Source organism: Meriones unguiculatus, chromosome 18, assembly GCF_030254825.1.
Source record: "Meriones unguiculatus strain TT.TT164.6M chromosome 18, Bangor_MerUng_6.1, whole genome shotgun sequence".
Taxonomy (NCBI): domain Eukaryota; kingdom Metazoa; phylum Chordata; class Mammalia; order Rodentia; family Muridae; genus Meriones; species Meriones unguiculatus.
Genome location: NC_083365.1, coordinates 56,217,351 through 56,240,515, shown reverse-complemented (window position 1 = coordinate 56,240,515; position 23,165 = coordinate 56,217,351). Strand labels below are relative to the sequence as shown.

At 40.5% G+C, this 23,165-nt stretch overlaps 1 protein-coding gene across 2 annotated transcripts in view; it reads left to right on the top strand.

The window, feature by feature from the left end:
* Positions 1–23,165, top strand: part of Cdh20 (cadherin 20) — a 251,995-nt gene that overhangs the window by 158,870 nt on the left and 69,960 nt on the right. Inside the window, exon 2 of one of the 2 annotated variants that reach the window (XM_021654245.2) lies at positions 21,060–21,308. In XM_021654245.2, coding sequence (XP_021509920.1) covers positions 21,063–21,308 — 246 coding nt within the window. In that variant the 5' untranslated portion in view covers positions 21,060–21,062. The remainder of the gene's footprint in view (positions 1–21,059; positions 21,309–23,165) is intronic. The other variant, XM_060371554.1, reaches the window with a different exon arrangement.

Genomic DNA, 23,165 nt, shown 5'->3' with positions numbered 1-23,165 from the left:
AAAATGAACAAAGCTAAAACCGTTGGTCTGGCTGGCTATTCCCAAGCAGAGCAAAGAAGGGCAGATGGGAAGCCTTTTTGTTGGCTGGAGCCCTGTCTTGTCTGGGCCTCCCCTCCCCCCGTCACCCAGGAAATAGCTGAGCAAACCTCACTCCTGTTGAATGAGATTTAACACATACACACATTTCCAAATGTTTATATAAATAGCACTATTTTAAAAACACAGACTGGCTGTCACGCAGACAGGTGGTCTGGCTGCCTTAACAATTTTGATACCGGCTTGCTGCCCAATTTGGCAGAAAGCAATCCTCCCCTCCCCGTCCCTTCCCCCACCCCGCCCCCCTCCCTTCCCAGTCATCCTGGAGTAACAACACACTGCATGGTCACATTTGCACATGTGACCCTCACGCTGATGCAATCTCTTATTAAAGTGGGATAAATCAGGAAGAAAGCCTGTAGCATGTTGTAGATAAGAAGCGATCTTTGGAGTATAAATGCCTACGTGTGTCAAAGAGGAAACTACCCAAACTGATACACCTCTCTGTGGTTACATTTGCATATGTGCATTATTGTTTCCAGCTACCTGGTGTGCATACAAAATCAATGAGTGAAAACGCATAGCTAGGGTCTGGGGAGATGCTCAATGCCTGGTGCTCAGCACCCACATGAAAAGCTGACCTGGCTTCAAGTGCCTTAATAGGAGGCAAAAATGGGCAGACCCCAAAAGCTAACTGGCTGGCCAGCCTCACCTGAACAGCAAGTTCTGTGTTCAACAAAGACCCTCACTCAAAAATAAAGTGGGGAGTCATCAAGGAAGGCCTCAGCATTGCAACCTGCACTTCCCCGCAGACATGTGAAAGCATGTGTGCTACTCCATATTGCTACTCCATATACCCACGCACATGCCACACACATAGCAAGAAATACAACTATATACCCACCGTGTGTATGTATTCACAGAGGAATGTGCCAACCACAGGAGATCAGTTCTCAGTGAATTCTTTTTTTCTACATTTAGAATCCTTACCAAAGACCTTTTTTTTTTTTTTTCTCACTGCTACCTGGTAAAAGTCATTTAAGTTTTGTTTTTGCTGGTCTTCAGCAAATACAAAGCCCACAAACACCGGCCCAGCACAATACTTCGTGTTCTCATTGCTGGTGAGCTATATGTATGTTTGCTGTGCATTCTGATGCCCAGGGGCACATAGGGACAAGGCTGAGTTAGTTCAGTGACAGCAGAGGCCACGGCTCACCAGGCCTGCAAATAATCTCTCCTCCAACTACTATCTGCAGCACACCTGGACAGGGCTCTATCAATCTGCTTCTACTCTCTATTGTCGCTGGTCAAGAACGGCCTTGTTCTCCTAGTCTCTTCATTTTCCAACTGAAAGAGGAAAGGAAAGATGCACCTGAGTTCAATTTGTTCTGTCAAGTATTACAAAGTTCTCACTGTGAGGAAGGCCCTGTCTTTTGGTGCGGAATGACATACAAGCGGCCAGAGTGCAGAAGAGCCTGCTTTTCTTCAAAGGTGCTCAGCCATGTATACACAAGCAGGCAGAGGTGTCTGTCCACTCATGTCTTAATAGGAAGCAAAAAGACAAGGACCTGAGAGACTACAGCGAGAATAAAAGATTATCAAGAAATACTGAATGCAAACAAAATAAAATCAATATGTGACCAGAAAGGTACAGACAATAATTCTGACCATGAAAAAGTAAATCACTGATACAATGTTGAAATTATTTTATAATATTTCACACTATTCTGCTAAATTATCATTTCACTTCAAGATTAAAAAAAAAGTTACTGTCATGTTTCTGAATTATGCTTGGAGGTTGGGTTCTCTCACAATCTCACTCGCCCTCCCTTTCTCCCATCATTACAGCTACTCTCTCCTGACTCAGGCACCATTATACATTAATTCAACCAAATTAAATGGTTGAAATGAAATACCACTGAAATGCATCCTAAAGTGTAATTTTTCTGAAACAAGTATGTAACTATTTTTAAAAAGTACCTGTCGAAAGGTGAAAGAACTATCTTACACTGTGATGAAAAAGAGGTCATTTAGGCAAAGGCTGAAATGGCACTTCTTTTTGAAATGGCAAATGGAGGCTTTTCCAATAACAAAGGATGGTGACTTTTTTGTAATCCTTGTCATTATTCTGTGTTCACGGCAAAAGGAAGATGTTTGCAGATAAGGTCACACCCAACCCTAGGCCCGGGAATAAGGTTTTCTTGGGAGGCAGATGCCCTCATCTTTCCCCCTTTCACCCACATGCAGTGATCATTTCTGTCCACTCTACCTTACTACCGTCTAAAAAACAATGACAAAAAGTACATCACAGTTTGGTCTTGGACAGACCCTAAAAGATTTCCCCCAGGAAAAAATTATATTCTTTTATATTTTGTATATTCATTATATTTTCAAGATAATGAAATGAACTGGGGGGAGGGAGTTATGTCAGTTCTAAAAATCTGTTTTCAGTTGCTTTTCTTTAGCCCTAATGGAAGTAGAGAAGATTATAGATTCAACAACACACACTTTTTCCATTATGAAGAATGACTTACTCAAAGGCTGAATCATTAGAGAATAGATGATCCTTCTGGCCTTTTAGAAATTCACACACAGAAGCAAAAAGGGAAAGTTTCAGATATGTAGCATACTGTGAGATTCTTGGGAAAAGTGAACTACAGTCCCCACTGAAATTAGTCTTAGGGCAATTAAGAGACTGTCTGTTGGAGCATTAACAGCCTCAGGCAAGCTCAACAAACCCATATTCCTGGCTGCTGGTAATGACAGATTTCTCAGGGAGTATTATTTAATTAACAATAATTTGAAAGAGCAGTTCAGCTGAGAAACTACATTTACTTACTGGAAACACTAAATAATGGTAAGTGAAAAAGACATGCAATTTATTAGCCTTCTATGCTATCTCTCTGAAAAACATCAGTAGCTTATAGGTGTCTGCACTAGATTATTTTCAGCTGTCTGTGAGATCATCATATCCAAAGAACTTTATCCCTTACTGTACAATGCTGTTAATAGTCCTTAGCAGTTGGATTCTGTTAAGAAATCCCCTGGGGCTTCAACTGTTCAAGGCCAGCATCCTTTGTCCTTCCCCTTTCTAGACAAGGGCAACTGCCAGCTCCCTTTGCTTGTATACCCTGCTCCCTCCCACCTCCATCCATCACTGGCTGCTAATCACCTCCCAGAAGTGATGTCTTTTGTCCTAGCTCCTTTTTCAAGTCTGTAAGGGTGTATCAGCTACTTGGTGGCTAGCTGGGTCTAAACCACAAGCCACACCCAAAGAGAAGCACTCCCTGACACTGGCAGCAGGGAAGCAAATCCTGCCCCCTCAGAAGTTACTGGACTAAATTACCTTCATCCAAAAGCCTCTTTCGGAGTTGATTATCATTTAAAGGCCAATTTCAACGTGGCAAGGGGAGGACTACTCTAAGTCATTCTGACATCCAGTGGAAGCAGGAGGTGAACTCCACAACTCCAGCAGCAAGCTTAGGGAAAATATAAAAACTAGAACATACTCACTCCATGGAAGAAGGAGAAAAGTAAGTTACTCAACTTTTCATCTCATCTGTGATTTCTATGGCAAAATTCACAAACTTTTCAAGATTAGTCAGTAAAATAGTTTTTGTCTTGGGGAACAAATGTGTTCATTTAGTTCCTTAGGAAGTCAAACAAAGCTATTTAAAAAAATAATTTAAAATTATTATGGGGGGTGCTATTAATTGTAGTCGCTAAAGACTATTAAAATCCCTGTCAGCAGACAATCTTTCTCTCGACTTGGTTTGTGGTGACTAACAATTGAGGTGGATCTGAACATGATTGTTAACCAAAACTTTGTCTCCAAGGATTGTGAAGACAAACCTAAAGTCCCCAGCCAGGTCACGCTTGTCTGTGAGAGCAGATGAGGCTGGGAGACATACACAGAGAGCACGGCCCACCACGGTGAATTTAAACTGAGTGCAGAAACAACAAATTTTTCTCTTTGATTCTTTTGAGTCCAAAGTAGCTTTCACTCAAATAATATCAAAGGCATCTGATTAAACACTTCTCCCAGCAGGGTTTTATGGTAAGGCATGCTTTGTCATACAGAGTACAGGCAGACTGAGATAATATAGAGTCAGCCAGTGAACATACCATTTATTTTGAAACAACTTGTGGAAATAGGTTTTTACCTCTTCCTTTAATTCTAATCTGAAACTACTAACCAATTCCATTATTTAAATTGACTACTCAGATTGGAATCCATTAGACTTATCGGGTTATATTTCCCATTAATACAGCTTTCATTTTTGCTTCACTCTTTAACCTTCGTTTACTTTTAACACTTAGAAACATTTGCAAAATCCTTCTCCCTAAAGTGGATTAAAGGGTTTTGTTCCTCTAAAATGGTTCTTGGCCTTACATTCTCATAACAAAACCTGACTTTCTGTCAATTTCCTCTAGTGATGCCTTACTAGGGAAGATGACAAGGACTGCAGGAAAACAACATAATAAATGAAATTTTGCATATTTTCTTTTCCAAAGAAACCCACTCCCTTTACTGACATAATAAATGCAAAGGAATTGTAATTGCCAGTGAAGCTCTCACTAGTAGTATCTGAACATCTTTGTGGCCCTATTATATAGTATTTAAATATCAGAAAGGGAGAAAATGCCAGCATCAAAGCAGGGGAAGCTGACTGTAATTCCCTAATAACAATCACTGTTCCACACCAAGGAGCCAGCAATCCCCTCCTCGTTCATGTGGTGTGCAAACTCTCTTCAATCAGCAGGTTGTTAGGGAAATTTTTTTTTTTCCTGTTTAACTGTCACTTTACAGCAAGAGTAGAACTAATTAGGATTGCACTTTTTAAACAGGCGGATAATTCTTTTTGCTGCATGCTTGAAATTCAACATTTCTCCTGAGCAAATGTGAGTGAAATGTTAGCAGTGGAGACTGCTGGGAAGCCATTCTTGGTCCCTAAGGTTTGCGGAGCACCTGAGGGGTCTGGGCTTCTGTCATTTATCTGTGACAGAGCTTTACTTCAGTTGAAAGAAAACTTCTTTCCTGTAGTCGCCCCCTGCCCAGTAAAGGGCAGGAGATTTGTTTTGTCTCCCTGAGTCCCCAGTAACAGTTTACAAGCTTCATAGTCAGGAAAACTGTCCTTTAAATCTCCACTGTTCTAATAAGATTGTGGTCCCTCTTCTCGCTGCCTAAACCTGTCTGTCTTCTGTGATGCTGTTTTTTAAAACATATGTATGTCACCACTGAGTGGGACTTCTGCCTGTTCTCTCCTTTCCTGGGTTGCTTGGGTTTCATCTTAAGGGTTTCAAGCTCCTTCCTTCCCCAAACCCAGACAAGTTGTAGTGCTGAGAGAGTGACACACTAGTGAGGATCCCAGTCTCGCTGTCCTGCTGCTTGTCGCCGAAATGCATCTCTCCATACTGCAGTGAAAATGCTATGGGTTTCTCTGAAATGACAATTCATGTTGTTAAATCACTGCCCACTTTGCATTTAATTGTATTCCAAGTTTTATTAAATTCTTGGTTGGTGCTGATACTCTCCTAATTCTGAAAATGGGGATACCCAATGTTGTCCTTAAGGAATTTGCAGGCTAGTATGGAAGGCAAATCTCACATGTGAGCATGCCAGGATAAGAAACACTGTGTCCTATGAGACAGAACACAGGCCTGAGGATAAAAAATAAATGTTCCCTAGAAAAAAAGGTTCCCAAGAAAAGAGAGGCTGGGAAAGCATTTATATTTAAGCAAAAGTGTAAAAATGCTAAAAATAGTTTGCAGTAGACGTGGGAGACCCCCTCCCCATGAAACAGGAAGGAAGCAAAGCAAGGACAGTAGATGAGAGACAATGGCTGACTCCAGGAGTCACATTGCTGGGTTCCTTTATTGTCCGGTCAAGGAATACAAGTTTTATCAGCTATGAAATGAGAAGCCATTAGAGAACTTGTGGATGAAAAGCAGACAATAAAGAAGAGTAGATTAGGCTGAGACACTAATTATAAAGCCTGCAGTGGTCAAGGTCTGAGGTATAAAACAGAACAGGAACAGGAAAAATGGCTGAGTTGATAAAGGTGTTTGCAACCAAGCCTGGCAACCTGAATTCAACCCTCAACGGTATTGGTGGATGTTATGTTTGCATACACTTGCGCACACACACATGCACACACACACACTCACATACATAAATAAATGAATGTAAATTTATAGAAATACCTTTAAAAAGGACTTTTAAAAATACTTTTACAAGAACTATTGTGATGCAGGTGTGGAGATAAAAGACATTTTTGATTAAAACTTAGAATATATCTTTGGTAGAATCTGTTAGGTTTGAGTAACTAGATACGGTGAAGGGCAGAAACAGTATGAATCAGATTCTAACTTCTGTATTTCTACTTAGATGGCTGAAATTATCATTCCTAGGGCTGTGTAAATAGAGCCAGTGGGGCCACAGAATGAAAAGAATATGAGAAAGTCCAACTGACTGCAAAGCCTCATGCTGTCCAGTGTGACCTGCCAATCTCATATTTGTACAGAAATGAAATAGTTCTTTTCTCACTGCTGTGGTAAGATATACCTAACGAAAGCACCTCGGGGAAAGAAGAGTTTATGCCGGTTCTCAGAGGAATAATCCATCCCAAGAGAGAACTCGTGGCAACAGGAGGATGGAGTGACTGGTCATGGCATGCACTCAGGATGCAGAGAGTAATGAACACTCCGCTCACTCCCTTCTTTGTAACCAGTCTAGGACTGCGATTGGTGGAGTGGATCTTCCCAGATCAATTAACCTCATCTAAGTAATCCCTCACAGGCTTGCCCAAAGGCTAAGCCAGTCTGGATAATCCTAGGTCCTGTCAAATTGGTAGTCAGTATGTACCATCACAAATGAGTTCTGGTTTATAGAGGTTTCTAGATTCTATTGGATTTACTATTACTCTGTTAATCTCTTACTTCTCAAAGGCCCATGTGTAAAGCCACATATTTTCCTATGATTACTTTTATTTGTTTTACTCTAGAAAAAAAATCTCAATTCAGTGAGGGGAACAGGGGCTGTCTCTATCATGAACTCACTTGACTGCCCTCTGATCACTCACCCCTGATGATGCAGCCTTGCCAGGCCACAGAGAAAGAGGATCTAAGCACTCCTGATGAGACTTAACAAGCTATGCGCAGATGGCAACAGTGGAGAACTCCCCCTTTCAGTGGACTAGGGGAAGGGGAAAAGGGGAAGAGGGAGGCAGGGTGGAACTAAGGGAGTTGAAGGCGGGAGCTTCAATCAGGAAATATAATGAATAAATTGTGAAGAAAAAAAAAAGAAAATATGACTTTAGATCTCTTTAGTCATGAGTGAATATGAGACACTTGAGACCAGCTTACTCCTGTTCACTGTTTCTTGCTGTTGCACTGTTGAATGAACCACTGATAACAATTCTTCAGCTACTCAGAACTAAAAGTCAGAACCATAATTTCTCATTTGTCATGCCTGAATGGAAGCTGGCACAGAACCCCTCCTTCATGTACACCCATCTCTGTCACAACACAAACAGAAATTAGACCAATCTAACATAATCACTTCCTTGTTCTTCTCAATGCAAGGATTTGCTTTTGCTTGATGAAAATTGCAACGGTTGTTTTGAAATTACAAAAAGTTCTTCAGCGTCGAACTCTTGGTCCTGAATAGCCTGACTTATATCCCATTTGTGTCAGAGTATGTTTTCTGAAGTTTATAACAATATGTGCCCTCCACAAGCTCCTCTGAAGACTTTCCTGCCCTCATTCAGAGTTGGAGTCTCATTTCCGAACCTTGGCCATGCATTGTCTAAGGGCTCGTGAGCAGCAGAATGCAACAGATGGGGAGACACTATGAGCTTATGCAATAATGGCTGGCACATCCTCTGCTTTGAGACTAGGCACAGTCACATGCCACCCTTCGTTTCAATGCCTCCCCAGAAGCCATCATGCTGTGAGGAATCCCAAATCAGTTTATGTGACAATCATACACCCAGGTTTTAATTGAGACCAGGCGGAGAGAGATGCCCAACATTTCCAACTACTGCAGGACCCCAAGCTCTAGATTCAGGCACCATTTAACAGCAGATACCAATGAATGTCAGTACCAAAATCATTCAAGCAAGACCCACCCAGATTCATGACCCCCTCCCCCAAAAAAAACAAAAACAAAACAGCAACAAAAATAGCAAGAGCTAATAAATTGATGATTGCTGTTTTAAACCTCAGCATTTGAGTATGATTTTTTTATAACAATGTGAGCCATAAAATGTATTTAGTGCCAAAAATGATCCAGTGCAAGCTCAATTCCTGGAGACCACTGCACAGAATCCCTTTTCACTCATCCCTCACTTTGTGGTTATAATTTTATCACTTAAATTGGTGCCTATGATAGTCAGTAACCTTGCTGCCAAAAGCAGTTGGATTCTGTTCAGACCGACTCAGTTCTCACTCTTAGCAGTGCTGGCTACTTCAACTTCTCTTAGAAGAAGCTCAATAAGGTGCCATTTTCTCTTGTGACATTTGAGGAAAAAACGTATTTAAATGGGGGAAGGCAATCCAAGACACAGTGTTATTAAGGAGACGAAAACATTGAATCTTAAGTGTTCTAGCTTCATTCTGCTACTGTAAGAAATATAGGGGAAATCCTAAGCAATATGAGGGAGACAAGGATTTATCTGGCTTTTCCTTCTGGTCATAGTCCATTATTGAGGACGATCAGGAAAGAAACTCAAGCAGAAATCATGTAGGAACTCTACTGAGTCACTCAAATTCATCCTTCACTGGCTTTCTTATACAACCCAGGACCACCTACTGCTTAGTGCATGACGCCACTCATAATGGGCTAGACTTTTCCACATCAATTAACAGTGAAGACAGTCCCTCACATAAGTGTCCACAGACCAACCAGATAAAGACAATTACTAAATTGAGACTACTTTTTCAGATGATTCTAGACAGTGTTAACTTAACAGTTAGTGAAACCTAGGACATTAGGGTTACAATGTTTACTATGGTTACCTTCTGTGGCTGTATTTAAGCTATGCAGGCAATGATCACCTTTGGTCTTAGGCCAATTAATACTTACATAATGCTGTACTGGATTATTTCACCATAAAATATTTCTACAGGATAGTTTCCTAGTCTCTAGTGGTTAACTTTTCTGTTCCTCCAACTGAAGGTATGACAACACTATGTTAAGAAGTTGATGAAAATAATGCTTTTCAAAACAGTTTAAAAACTAATTTTTAACCTTTCTTCAAAAATCAAGTTGTTCTTCAAATTTTTAAAAATCATCTATTGTTGTAAGTCTTGGTTGTTTTCACATCTGCTATAATAAGAAGCCTAAAATAAACACAAATTTAAAGGATATAGGTATCATAAGTATTTCCTTAGGATCTATTACATTGTCATTCAAAAGATAAAGCAAAAATTATCTTCTAGAAAGTTCATATCAACCTGTAATCTAGGTAAAGGATGTAACATACATACATACATACTTTCAGCAATACTAGTTTGCTATTTTTTAATGTTTGCCAACTAATAGGTTAAAATTTACTTCACTCCTTGCATTCTTCAGCCTTCAATATTTGTGAAAATCAAATGTATTTCATAAACAAATTCCTTGGCCACCTCATTTTATCCATGAATTTCTGACTTGTCATTTGTCTTCTCTCTCTTCTAGTGATCAACATTTTTAATGCCAAACATGAAAAGCCCTTCATAGGTTAGGAATATGCCCTTTTTTATCTCATACTGTATATATATATATATATATATATATATATATATATATATGTTTATACATAACTACAATAATTATTTAATCCTTTTCTTTTACTAACTTTGATAATGAGAGTTACAAAACCCAGTACTATAAAATAACATCCTTAGTATTATAAAAATAATATTCACTTCACCTGTAACTTCTCTTAGTGGTTTTGGGATCTTTGTAGTTGTTATCATTTGGTTGGTTGGTTTGGGGGACCGTTTATTTGTTTGTTTTCTGACCCGTGTGTGTACTTATTCCCATTTGACTATTTACTACATGAGGAATAGTCAAATAATTAGATAAGTAGATAATCAGATAATGACTACTTGATAACCTTTATTTAACCTATAGTTAACCAACACAGGTGAAGGCGTACATATTAAGGTGGAGCTTAAAATGATGCTGTAGCAGATCTTAAAGAAACTCGAGAGCTTCTAGTCAAGAAGGGTATGGTTCTCAAAGCTGTATCTACACGATTCATCCTACAAAGTCAAAACTGAAAGATAGCGTGGGATCCAGTCAGATGGCTCAGGGAACAAAGGCGTTGCTTGCCAGATCTCCTGACCTGGATTCAATTGTTGGGAACACAAGGTAGAAGAAGATAGATGACTCCTCTTTGTTTTTTCCTGATCTCCATATATGCGCTGGGGCACACAAGTATGAAAGTACGAGTGTGTCTGCGTGTGTGTATGACAGAGAGAGAGAGAAATATTTAAAATAAAACAAAATGGAAGGAAATCCATGAACATAATAGTTGCAGGTTTCTGAAGGAAACAAACCATTAAAAAAATCTATATAAAATTGATGTAATATTTATTTTGAATTTAGAAACCATTAAAAGTAAGTACTACACCCAAAAGAAGTACTAAGGTGTAAAGTATTTTTAAATAATTTGGTTTGGTTGAAAAACTTTTTTTAACTATTCAATTCTTCAGTATTTATTATGCTTATTTTAATAAGTCATCTCAACAAATTCATATCATGCCACCCTCATAAATCTCAATATCCAGAGTTAATTTGATGTCAAGACATAAGCATACTAGCAATAAATATCACATAAACTTAGGCTGTTGTAATTTTCCCAGACCCAGTTCCCTTGTGAGATTCCCAAGCATTTCTGCAACAGTCTTTAAGCTTCATGAGCTACTTCCATTCCAGATCACTGGAGGACGCACACATTTCCGATCTCAGTTGCAAGCAGTCCCCAAGCCCTTGCATGTGTCCATGTTCCGTGGTCTTTGGCTATCGTTGCCCATTACCATGTGTCGGGTAAGAACTGGTACTAAAAGACTGGGCAAGAATCTCAGTAGTGGAGCATTTGCCTGTCAAGTGCAAGGTCCTGGGTTCCATCACCAGCACAAGCAAAAGAAATGAGGGGATACATAAATTAACAAGAAAAATATAAATTTGATCAGATTAAAGCCTGGAAGGCAGAAATAACATCAAGCTATTAAATATATTTTTGCTGTTAAAAAAAATTTCCTTGGAACTCAGTATTTTGTTTGTGTCCGATATTGCATTGTCAATGGTACACAAATAAAGGGTATTACTTGTGTCTCGAAGATCATGTAATATAGATAAAAAGCAGATAAGTAATTATAATACACAACAAAGCTGCGAGAGGACATACAAAAAAGTCTTAAGACAAAAATGAGGGAAACACACAGAGAGGAAATAATTTAAAAACAATAGCAATGATCTATAAGATTAGGACATGATAACATCAAAGAGCTTTTAAAAGTTATTACTCTCTATCCAGGCTTATCGCATTAAGAGAACTGTCCAACTCATACTTTGACTGGCAGAGCTATGCCTGGTCTTAAACCAAGATTTCATAATATTTATCATGCTCCACAAGACTTTTTTCTAACATTAGAATTTTTATTTTCCTTCAACAAGAAAATAAAAAATGCCAGTTAAAACTTGACCCTCTTCAGCCTTTGTTTGATTTTCTTCTTAGGGAGATCAACAGTTGTGCCTGAGTCATGTGTTTAACACTAGAGAAATGAGAGCTAAACACTCAGTGTTCCAGTATGAGGGAGAGAATGTGTAGCAGGAACAGCATTGAACAAAAGTTCAAAGTCCATGGCTATGGTGAAACTGAAGTTTCTGTAAAGCAGCCATAGGGAAGCTACTTTTCCCCCACACAGCCTGAGCTTTGGGAGGCTGGGTTAAGGCAAGAGCTCAGGGAAATGTGCTCTCAGAGAGAAGAGCTCACATTCTTTATGCCCAAAGCTGCTTTGAAGTTTTGGACTAGAAAGAGAAAAGTTCTTGCCTCTTAAAATAATCAGGCAAGGATTAATGAATCTTTTATCCTGGAGTCTAAATCCAAATTTATTACCTGGTCTCTAATGAATGCCTCCTCCCCACTTCCTGCCATCAGCAACACAGAGTGTTGAGCCACTCTATCCCTCTTCTCCCACCCTGGCCTTCAGTAGATGACCCTGGAGGTGCTGTCTCTCTAAACCTCTCACCACGCTTTCCTTCTGCAGGACCTTTGCTAAAGATGTCCTCCCCAGTTTCCCCTGGCCTCCATCTGGTTCTCTCATCAACTAGCCAACAGCCTTTTTACAGCTTTTGCTCACTGTAGTGTTGGCATGTGAGAACCTTGACTTGTTCCCTGTAAACTGCTACATATGCTGGAAACACATCAACAATCAAAATGGTAGTGGCTTGCGCCTGGCTTTCTCCGGTGCATCTCATTGCTCTCTAACTTCCATATTTGTCCAAGTATGTTGCCGTATACATGCATATATGTGGGGGGGGTTCATATGGAGGTCAAAGGTCAATGTAAGGCGTCCTGCTCAAGTGCTCTCCACTTTATTTAGCGAGGCAGGGTGTCTCACTGAAGCTGATGCTCACCAGCTAGTCTAGCTAGCCAGCTAGCTCCCGGGGAACTTGTGTTCATCTCCAGGGTATTAGGATTTCAGCCAGGCTGCCATGCCCACCAGCATTTATGTGGATACTGAGGGTCTGAACACCTTGGGATTGCATGACAAGTGCTGTACCTGAAGAGAGCCATCTCCCTAGGGCTCCTTTACGCCCAGAAACTGGACTTTGATCTCTAAGAAATTATATTATTCTTCTCCCAAGCAGACTCTTGACATTTTAAACAATGCTTCTGTATCGGAGTTTTCTTTACTTGAAATATCTACCTCTGACGAGGTAGATATCTACCAAACATACCAAAGTCCAGTTCATATGCTTTCCTAAACTTTCCCCTCCTCACAGAAATCACATCTCCCTCTTCTGACAGGCCAAGTATTTTGCATCCAAGGGCCTGTGGCTCTTGTCACAATCAGACCTGTGATACAGTCTGTGATGGGCTGAGCATGCTGGGAGTCACTCCTGAGGAAGAATTCCAGCTCATCTTTTTCCTAACTATGGCTCAACAGCGGTGTCCACTTGCAAGTCTGTAAAACTGACCCCTGAATACCACTCTCGGGTACTTTTCAGAAACGGAACCTATCCACAGAATCCTTGAAAAATTAAATGACACAATGAATGTCAACACTGACACATAGCCTAGCATAAAATGAGCACTCCCTGACACCACCTGTTGTTCTGGCTGCAGGTGACAGCTGCAGTGCTGTCATTGCTGCTAATAACGCTGCTGTGTCAGGGCTTGTTCCTAGTCTTCCTGCCACTAGTATTAATGGCAACCCCCCCACACACACTTAGACCGTAAACGTCTTAAAGGAGACAAAGCTAACCAACATTTCTGAGCACTCGTGGTTTTCAGGCACAAGCTCAACCATCTTGCCAGATGCTGTGGTAGGAACTTCACACGTGTTTTCTTAGTTCAAAGGCCTAAGATGGTTCATGATCATCTCACCTGTATGTGACCAACTGAGACTCGAGGAGTTTGAGTACCCCACGGGGGGCCACAGTGTGCTTTTTGGTCATGTATTTGTCACAGCAACACAAAGAAAAAAGAATATTCTTGTTTTAAATAGCAGGGGGAAACACTGAGTAGGTCGGTTGCTCTCAATGTTTTGTTGTTGTTGTTGTTTTCTTTTGCTTTTTTACTTTGTTTTAGACTTTCTCATTGTGCAGCCCTGAACTCATTATATAGACCAGGCTGGCCCTAAACCTGTGGCAATTCTCCTGCCTCTGCCCCCAAAGTGCTGGAATTACTGGCAGGTACCACCACAAATACCCTCAACTCCTTCTCAAAGAATTTTATTCAAAGATTTTTATTTTTAAATACATGTTTTTAATAAACAATCACAAATTTAACGTAATCATACATGTTTAATAAAATGAGACATTGGAGAGCATGTGGGACAGTTCTCAGAAATCAGAAGTGATCGTTCTTGTCTGATTGTAGTCAGAGAAATTGCCCATGGACTGGGCTGCAGTTTCATTAGCTTGATTAAAAGTGAAAAGCAAAAAAATATAAAAGTAAAAAGCAAAGGGAAGGTAAAGTAGGTCAAAACTTCCTGACTCCTTGAGGATTAAAACACTTGCTCGCTACTTCATGTGTCGAGATCACCAGAAACCTGTTTGCAGGCCACAGAGGCACTGAGAGGAGAGAAGGGTAACCTCAGCCGCAAAAGGAAAAGCTGGGGGGCTTGGGCATGAACACTAGCAGCAGAGTTGCTAAAATGGGAATGCCTTTATTCACGGCCAAGGGAGGGGAGTTGGAGCTAGAAGGTCAAAGTGGTTTTATGATGGCAACAGCAACAGTTTTTAAATCCAGCTCTTAATCACATAATTTAGGCTTGCTGCTCTTTTATTTTTCTATTCCTATCACCACCGCCGCCAACACACACACACACACACACACACACAGACACACTCACATCCTCATCTTCAAACTCTTGTATACAAACAGAGCCACTTCTAACTTCAGTTGAACTCTCCTATGCTTTCTCCCTACCACATCAACTCCACAGGCAAATGAACTTCACAGTTGCATTTGCACAGACTAGTTTGGCTATAGGGAAGGCAAAGAGAGCAAGAAGCTGGAGAAGAGAGAAAAAAGTGACAGCAGTCTGAACCAACACCATGAGAATTTATGTATTACATAACCAAAATTAGAACAAGGAAAGGTGCTGCCCACTCTCCCAGAAAAATCTCTGGGGACGTTAAGTATCTTCTTCTTTCTTATTCTGTTCATTTTTTTGAATGCCACAGTTCCTCAATTCTGTATACACCATCTGTATCACTTTACTAACCATTTTCTTGAGAGATAAAAGAGGAAAATATGAGGACATGATATGTCCTCACACTGGTTTTAAGATACAGCCCATCTCAGAGATGTTAACCATCTCAGAGATGTTAATTTGAGAAAACAAGGCACTGTGGGGGATGAGAACAGAACTAAAAATCCATGAACTCTTTATCTAGGAAGTCCTGGATCCATTAAAAACTGAGGACCTCGTCCTCAACTGAGCAAAGCTCATACGAACTCACAGAGTCTAAAGCAGCAAACATGGGTCTGTACCAGGTCCTTTATGTATATATTATATCTTTCAGTTTAGTATTTTTATGGGACTCCTGAGTATTTGAATGAATGGGTCTCTGATTCTTGTGCCTTGTCATAGGGCTTTTTTTTCTTCTGTTGGGTTGGTTGTCCAACTTCAGTGTGATAGTTTTGTTTCATCTTATTATATTTTATTTTGTTATGTTCTGCTGTTATCTCTTAGAAGCCTATTCCTTTCTAATAAGAGACAGAAACATAGTGGATCCACACAGGAGGGGTGGTGGGGAGGAACTGGGAAGAGTGAAAGGAGAGGAAATTATAATCAGGATATATTGTATGAGAAAAGATTCTATTTTTAATTAAAGGGTGGAAAACAGGTGAGGGCCTAAACATCAGGGGACTTGTGGTGAGCTACTGTGAGGAAAAGGTTATGAGTGGATCTTCTGAAGGTAATGAAAGTGACCTCTCAGCGCATTCACTGTCTCTCCTTTCAGCATTCAAAATCATGCCACTGACCCTTTTCCAAATGGAAACCCAAGTCACAGGCAGATTCAGAATGTTCAAACATGATTGACAAAGTCACGGAAAGTATTGCCTTTGTGGTATTCCATCATGGGCTGTGTGCTCAAATATGTGATCACTGTATGAGCATTTTTGTTATCTGTCCCTGTGGCCACACATGTCATTCTCTAGAAATCCTGTAGTTTATACTGAAGGAATCTGACACCTAAGCCTCCTAAGAGACCTCAGATTGAGACATGGAAAAATGTGGGATGCTGAGCTACATTCTGACTTAATGTGGGGTGCCGTATGGTATACTGTCATGTTTCATTGTGACCTCTAAGATCTCCATGAAGTTTCTCTTTCTTTGTTTTCTTTGAAGTGCCTTTTTGAGGCTCATAGTGATTGCTGAAGAAGTGCAACAACCTAAAAGGAGCGATACTGAATAAATAACTAAATTAAACAAACAAACAAACAAATAAATAAATAAGTGGACGTGACTTCTCCCTAGATATGGTGGAGGAGGTTTATTATAGATAAAAGGGAGAGTGTAGCCAGACTCAGGGATGTCTGGGTGCATCCAGATTGAACAATGACCCTCAGCTGGGCCATGTGAGGAGAGCAGGGAGGGAAGAGGAAAAAGAAGGAAAAAAAAGGGTAAATTAAAAGGGGAAAAGGTACCAAAATGGCTAGATTATATAAGTAAAAGGAAAATGGGGGAAGGGCAGTCCAGCCCTTGAGCTGAAGAAGTCTAGGGTAAGGGGCATAGTATGCCAGCCATACCCTGTAACAGACAGGGACTGAGGGATCCTGGGAGAACCTGGCATCCAGGTCCACTTTAATAAGTTAAATAGGCACCACAGTTAGCCAATTGCTGTAGGTTTGAGACCTAACAACCCAGACTTTTGTTGAAATATGTGATAAGGGGTGATGTAATTTTTTTCTATGACTACATCCTGCTGACATTGGGGCATCATTGTTGCGGACTCAAAAAAGCTGCAATGCTGGCCGAGGCCAGGAAGAGCAGGCTGTTTCACTTGCTCTCTGGGCTCCTTAGGACCATCTGGGGCTAGAAAAGTGTAGACCATGTTGGAGTACTTTGTGAGGTTGGACCACTAGGGGCTTATAGCTTTGGAGCCATCTAGAATGCAGAGGCTCAGGCTGGTAGGAAATTCCATCAGGAGCACCTAGGGCTAGTGAGTTTGGAGCAGTTTGCTGTCTTTAGTTGATTAGAAATGTGCTGAAACATATCTCTGTGTAGTGTGTGTGTGTGTGTGTGACAGAAGGTAAAGTTAAGGAGTTTAGGGGAAATGTTTTATGTTGAGTGTTGAATTGGAACTGTGGGGTCCATAGTCCTGGTAGTTTGGAGAGGTGAATGCCAGGAATGGGGGAGGAAAAGAAGGATTCCACCATCAAGAATGTGCACATAGAAAAATTTAGGATCTTCAAGTGGTATATCCAAATCAACTCTCCAAAGCTTACAGGAATGTTTTTTAACTTTTCAAAAAGGGATGAAAGTTTTAACAATGTTAGCAGATAGCTCTATCAACACAAGCTCACTTCTTCACTACAGGCATCACACCCCTTCTGTGCAAGAGCACCCCACCTTCTACAGGGAGTCTCTAACATTTAACGACTTCTGCAGAGACCTCATTTGAGGTTTGCTGAGCAGTTCTTCCATTTCCATGAAAGGCTCGGGAAGACTGGAATAATGAGGAGAGAAATCAGAAGAAGACCATAAAAATCCAGTTCATTTCAAGGAGAAAGCAGTAACCATCCTCCCGTCTACATTTTAAATATCACAACGAATTTAAGTAACGAAATAAACAATTCACTGAGAACACACTTTAAGCACAACTTTAATTTCCTCCTACTGTGTTCATTACCAAGCTGTTTGCTTTCTTTCAGAAGAATGGGGGTGGGGAACTTTTAAAAGATTCATTTAGCACAGAAGTCAATTTCCACTAATGTAGTCTTCACATGACCTGGGTATTCTCCCCAAAGCAGGCCGGTGTATACAGATATTCGTGCCAGCTTCTTCATTTACAGAAACAGTGATTAGCCCCAAAGAAGTAATCTATTCATATCTGTAGGAAAAGCATAAATGTGGGACCCGTAGAAATTGTAATTGCAAAGCAGGAAGCCTAGTACGAGTGAGTCTTTCCTTCTTTTGTAGAAAGCAACTCCAATCATGATAAGAACAGTGTTACTATTGCACAGCCTGGACTTTTATTTCTGAAAATTTAGGCAGGGGTGTTTCTCATGTGTTTCACCTTGAGGAAGCAGAAACAGTGCTTTCCATCGTCGGTCACCACCCAGTTCCTTAACACAGAGGGGTTAACAGGTGTGGGTATCCTCATTGCTGAATCAAAGAGAGCCCAGGAACCATCACCTTCCAGAGAATCACAGGGGCTCCACATGCCCTAGATACCCCAAAGTCACTTTTGTGCATATATAGTAAGAAGAGAGAAAATAAGGACTTTGTGCTCATTTGTAGGGGGACTAAGTAGGCAAGAGAGGGAGATAAAAGCTGAGGCAATTGAACTGACTACAAAATATTCATCACAAAGTTTCCGCTGAATTTTTTCTTCCTTGAACTCTTCAGATCATATGTATAGGTGAGGACAGGAGAGCTTAATTGGCAACAATACTTGTCTAGTTTATGAGAGATGGGGGAATATAGTGGTCACTACTTAAAATCCTTCAACGTTTCCTCAAATCTCACTCTGTTCATGAAATTTAGTCAGTGGGAGCAGAGTAAGGGCCTTTAAACAGACACAGACACACACACACACAAACACACACACACACACACACACACACACACTGTACATGCACCCTTATATCCAAAGCAAAGTGCTCAAGAAAGCCAGAAAAAAAAAGTAAGAGTGTTAAGGAGAAATCTTGCTTGAAGCACAGACCTTAGCCAAAATTCATGTATACACACACACACATAAAATACATTGTTTGTTGATAAATGCAATCTATAAAAAAAATTTCTCTACTAATACAGAGTTTTCTAGTAGCTATTTCTTTATTAAGTATCTTCATAAGGAAAAGCCATGAGTGGGTACCACACAATTGGACTGAGCCAGCAACTTCCAGCAATCAGTACTCACCACACATAGATCTGTGAGATGATTTACATTACAAGCTCTTGCAGGATTCTGTTTCCAGTTGTACTTATGAAATATGTTTTATACCTGTCTTCATTATTTTCACATATGATTCAGGCAGTTTATGTGATTCCCTGAATGCCAGAGGTCACTTTTACCATTAACCTGTGTTATCCCACCATGTCCTCCTGAGAGTCCTGGGGAGTAGACAGAAGAATTACTGTGTCTGCTTAACAGATCAGGAAGGTAAATATGGGAGCCACTCACAGAGTCAATCAGCAGAACTCTTAATCACAATCTTGGTAATTTTAGATATACAAGTCAGGGGTCAAAATAGAACCTGAGAACAAACTCAGTTAGTCTGTTGCTCTTGGGGAAATTCTAAATGAATTGTGTCATGACAGCGCATAGACCATTCATTCCCTTTATGGTTTGCCAAGCATAGTAACCTGGCTACTGGTTTTATGGAATGCTTCATCTCATGTGTCCCTGAGACAGCATATCTGGGTCTCATCAATCTTTTCCATTAATTCAACTTCCATACTAAGGGTCCTTTTTCTAAAACACCTTTCGCTAGACAGGAACCAGAAAAAAAAAATAGCTAGGTTTCTGTTGCTGAATCCATAGTAGAAGAGAACTGCTACTTTCTGGGAACTCACCTTCTACCAGGACCACAAGCAGACCAGCCTAAATAAGGCAGAACTGGCTTGCATTTTCCTTAAGACACAATCCGTCTTTAGAGTCAGAACTCAGAAGAGGCAGGACCTGCCTAGTGTTCCGTTACAAAACTAGTTTCCTCAGACATTCCTGTCCATCAGTTCTGCTGATGTGATTCTCACAGACTAAACTGATATGAATGATTAGAAAATATTTGTAAATCAGTTTGTGTATCTCAGTGGTGGGAATTAGTGAGGATGCTAAAACTTGTTCTGGAGAATATAGGCGGAAGGTGGGACCTGAGTTAGGGTGGATGCATTCATTCTAAGCCACTTTCAAAATAGGATCACAGTTTAGTTGCATCGATCAGAAATTCTCAGGTGCACACATTTGTTCCTAGGAAAGGCAGCAGTTCTTCAGGTCAGCAAGGAAAACACTACAGTCACAGAAAACACTTCCTTTGCTCTGATGAGTTGCCTGAGTGCAAGGCTACCTCATCAAGCCCAGGCATGGAAGGGAAGAAAAGGTTGATGAGGTCATAGCCCAGGAGTGAGGTCACTGGTTAAATCTGACTCCACAACCACAGGAGAAGTGTGACTGATGAAAAGGTGTTCCCAGGCAGAATTTAACATTCCTTCACCTAAATGAGGCTCTCAGGTCAGGAAAGGAAATTCGTTACCTCGACCCTTAGCTTACTCATGGTGGCATATGACTAATAGCACTTTAAAGTCCCCTGTGAAGGATATAATGATTAACTGACCATTCACATCCTTGAAAGGTCACATTAGCAGCCCCTATCAGCACTCCAGAGTCGAAGCAGTAGAGTGTGAAACTTAATTCTCATGAGTTCAGAGAATGATTAAAGTCAGAAGTTGTCCATGGCTGCTTATGAATGAAGCCCAAGATTCATAGTGTAATCAATAACAGGGCAGGCGCAGGATAATTGTCAGTGGCGAAAGAAAAACAAGTCCAATTTTTTTCTATTTTTTAATAAGCCAAGAAAAGCTGTTCAGCTAATGGAAATGTTAGTTTGTAGATGTAAATTTTACAAGCGAATACTATTCTGAAGACTTGAGGAGGCTCTTTCTGATTATAGATATTTTGAAGAACATGCCATTAATTTTTCAAGACAATCAATAGCACAGTCTAGCCCTCAAGGTAAGCTACTGTTGAGAAGAAATTTTGCTTGTTTGTTTGTTTTCACTAGTTTTATTGTCTTGGAATCCAAATCCAAATGTTTGGAGCTGATTAGAGCAAAACACATAATCTTTTTATAATCAAAATATTATTTATATGAGAAGATATTTCATAAGGGATTAAACAGCTGACTCATTGAGCAGAAAACAAAATAGTTACTGCCATTTCTGGAAAAGTTGCAAACAGCTCCCACTGAGGAATCCCCTGATGGTGTTCCCTTAATTTGACAGGACTTCAGCTTGACTTGAATGGGAAGCAATGAGTTTCCAATAACCTGTGGTGTGGCTTTTTTTTTTTTTTTTTTTTTTTTGGTTTTTTTCTTTCCTTCCTACTTGACTTGTGGAACTCCTGCAAGCCCATGTGGACCACTGGTAGAATGAACAATGCAAAGAGCTGGCTTGGACTTGGCACAACCTTGTACTTCTGGACACTGATGGACCTCATGACCACCGTTCTCTCCAGCACTCCAAGGCCAGGAGTCGAATTAGAAACGCTCCCCTTAGATGGATCACAGTCACATCTGAGAAGCAAGAGGAGCTGGGTTTGGAATCAGTTTTTCGTCCTGGAAGAGTATACTGGAACCGACCCTTTGTATGTCGGGAAGGTAAGATGTACCCAGTAGAAAGAGAAATTCTTAGGGAATCTGATGGTGAAACTGGGTATTAAAGTGAATCTAATGTGGATGATCACTACCTAGCCTGTGTCTGGGTCCAAGAAAATTGCTAACTAATGAGTATCATTGACCACTAGCTAAAATATAGCATTGCTTTGTTAGACAGTGGTCAGAAGAAAGATGTTGTCCTTCTCTAAGCCTCCATCCAGTGGGGGAAACTAGAACCTTGCTTTTCAGGAAAAGCCTCAGACCTTATAAAAGTCACTCAACCCTTAACAGGGGCAGCAGCAATCTTCTAAGAAACAGTACAACAGGAAAGGTAGAATGTTCATTTTGTGTGTGTGTGTCTAAAGCACTTCTATAGTTCCAGCTTGAGACCTAAATTTAATAAAAATTGACAACAAAAGAATGAAACATTCAAAATTTCTTTTAACATTAGAGACAGTCAATGAATATATTTATAAACTTTATATTCAAAGCCCCATAATTTGTCTATCATTTCATTTTTAATCCTGGATTTCTCTTCTGTTTGCCTTATTTGGTTGTTAGAGGCCATTTTATGAAAGCAACCAAGGGAGAGAGAATGGGAGACAAGAAATTAATTAGAAAATAAATAATTCATTCAGATGATAACTTAAACACTTGTTTAACACCAAAGCTATAAGCATGTGCTTCAAATACAGGATATGTGGTTCCATGCCCAGCCCTGCCAGGAGCTTCCAGGGAGCCCTGACCCAAATCCTCAAGAGTCTCAATAGTTATCTACCACTCCCTTCTTCTTCTTCTTCTTCTTCTTCTTCTTCTTCTTCTTCTTCTTCTTCTTCTTCTTCTTCTTCTTCTTCTTCTATTTTAATGTTTGTGTGTGTGTGTGTGTGTGTGTGTGTGTGTGTGTGTGTGAAGGCACGCATGGGAATGCACACACATGAGCATGTCTGATTGCAATGACTGCTGAGACCAGAGAGAGCATTGGATCCCCTGCAGCTGGAATAACAGCCAGTTGTAAACCAAGTAATGAGAACTAAACTTGGGTCCTCTGCAAAACGGGTTAGCACTCTCACTTGGTGAGCTTCCCATCAGCCTTCCAGCAATCTTCTTAACCCACATAGTTCTTCCTGTCCCCTCAACAGTTTCCACTACTGCTCAGAACCTCAGTACTGCTTCCTCAGTGACTTTAGTTTATGAAAACTTTCAGTCACAACCTGGGACATTGTTGACCTTCTGAACCACAATATTAATGCCGATCACAAGGCTGGTTTCTTCCTTTGTTTCAGCTTCAACTGTTGGCCTTGTGACAGCTGACAGCATCACTAGCGAGCAGATCTGGACAGACACAATGCCAATATGTGCATCCTGGTGCACTTGCTATGTGTGTGCTGTGCACTGTTCTTCTCTCTTTAAAAGTTTATTCCAACACATTCGATGACCTCATTTCCCTTAGTTGCTCCCCTACTCTGAATTGAGACTATGAAATAGTTGCAGGTGCAAATTTCAACCTCCCTCAAAATTTACTTGTCTTTATTTCATGCGGATGAGACAAGTATGGACCTGCATGTATGCAGGAGCACTGTATATGTGCAGTGTCTACAGAGACCAGAAGAGGGCATCAGATCCGGTTATCCCTGTAACTGGAGTAGCAAGATATTGTGAGCTGCTATACAGGTGATGGAAACTGAACCTCGGTCCTCTGCAAGACCAACAAGTGCTCTTAACTCCTGAGACCCTCTCCAGCCCATGTCTGTGGTTTTAACCGCCAACTCTAGGACCATAAATACAAAACCTCTGTCTCTCTCGAAAACAACTCTATAAGGCTTGGACTCATAAATCCTACAGAATTTGTGATATCTTCAT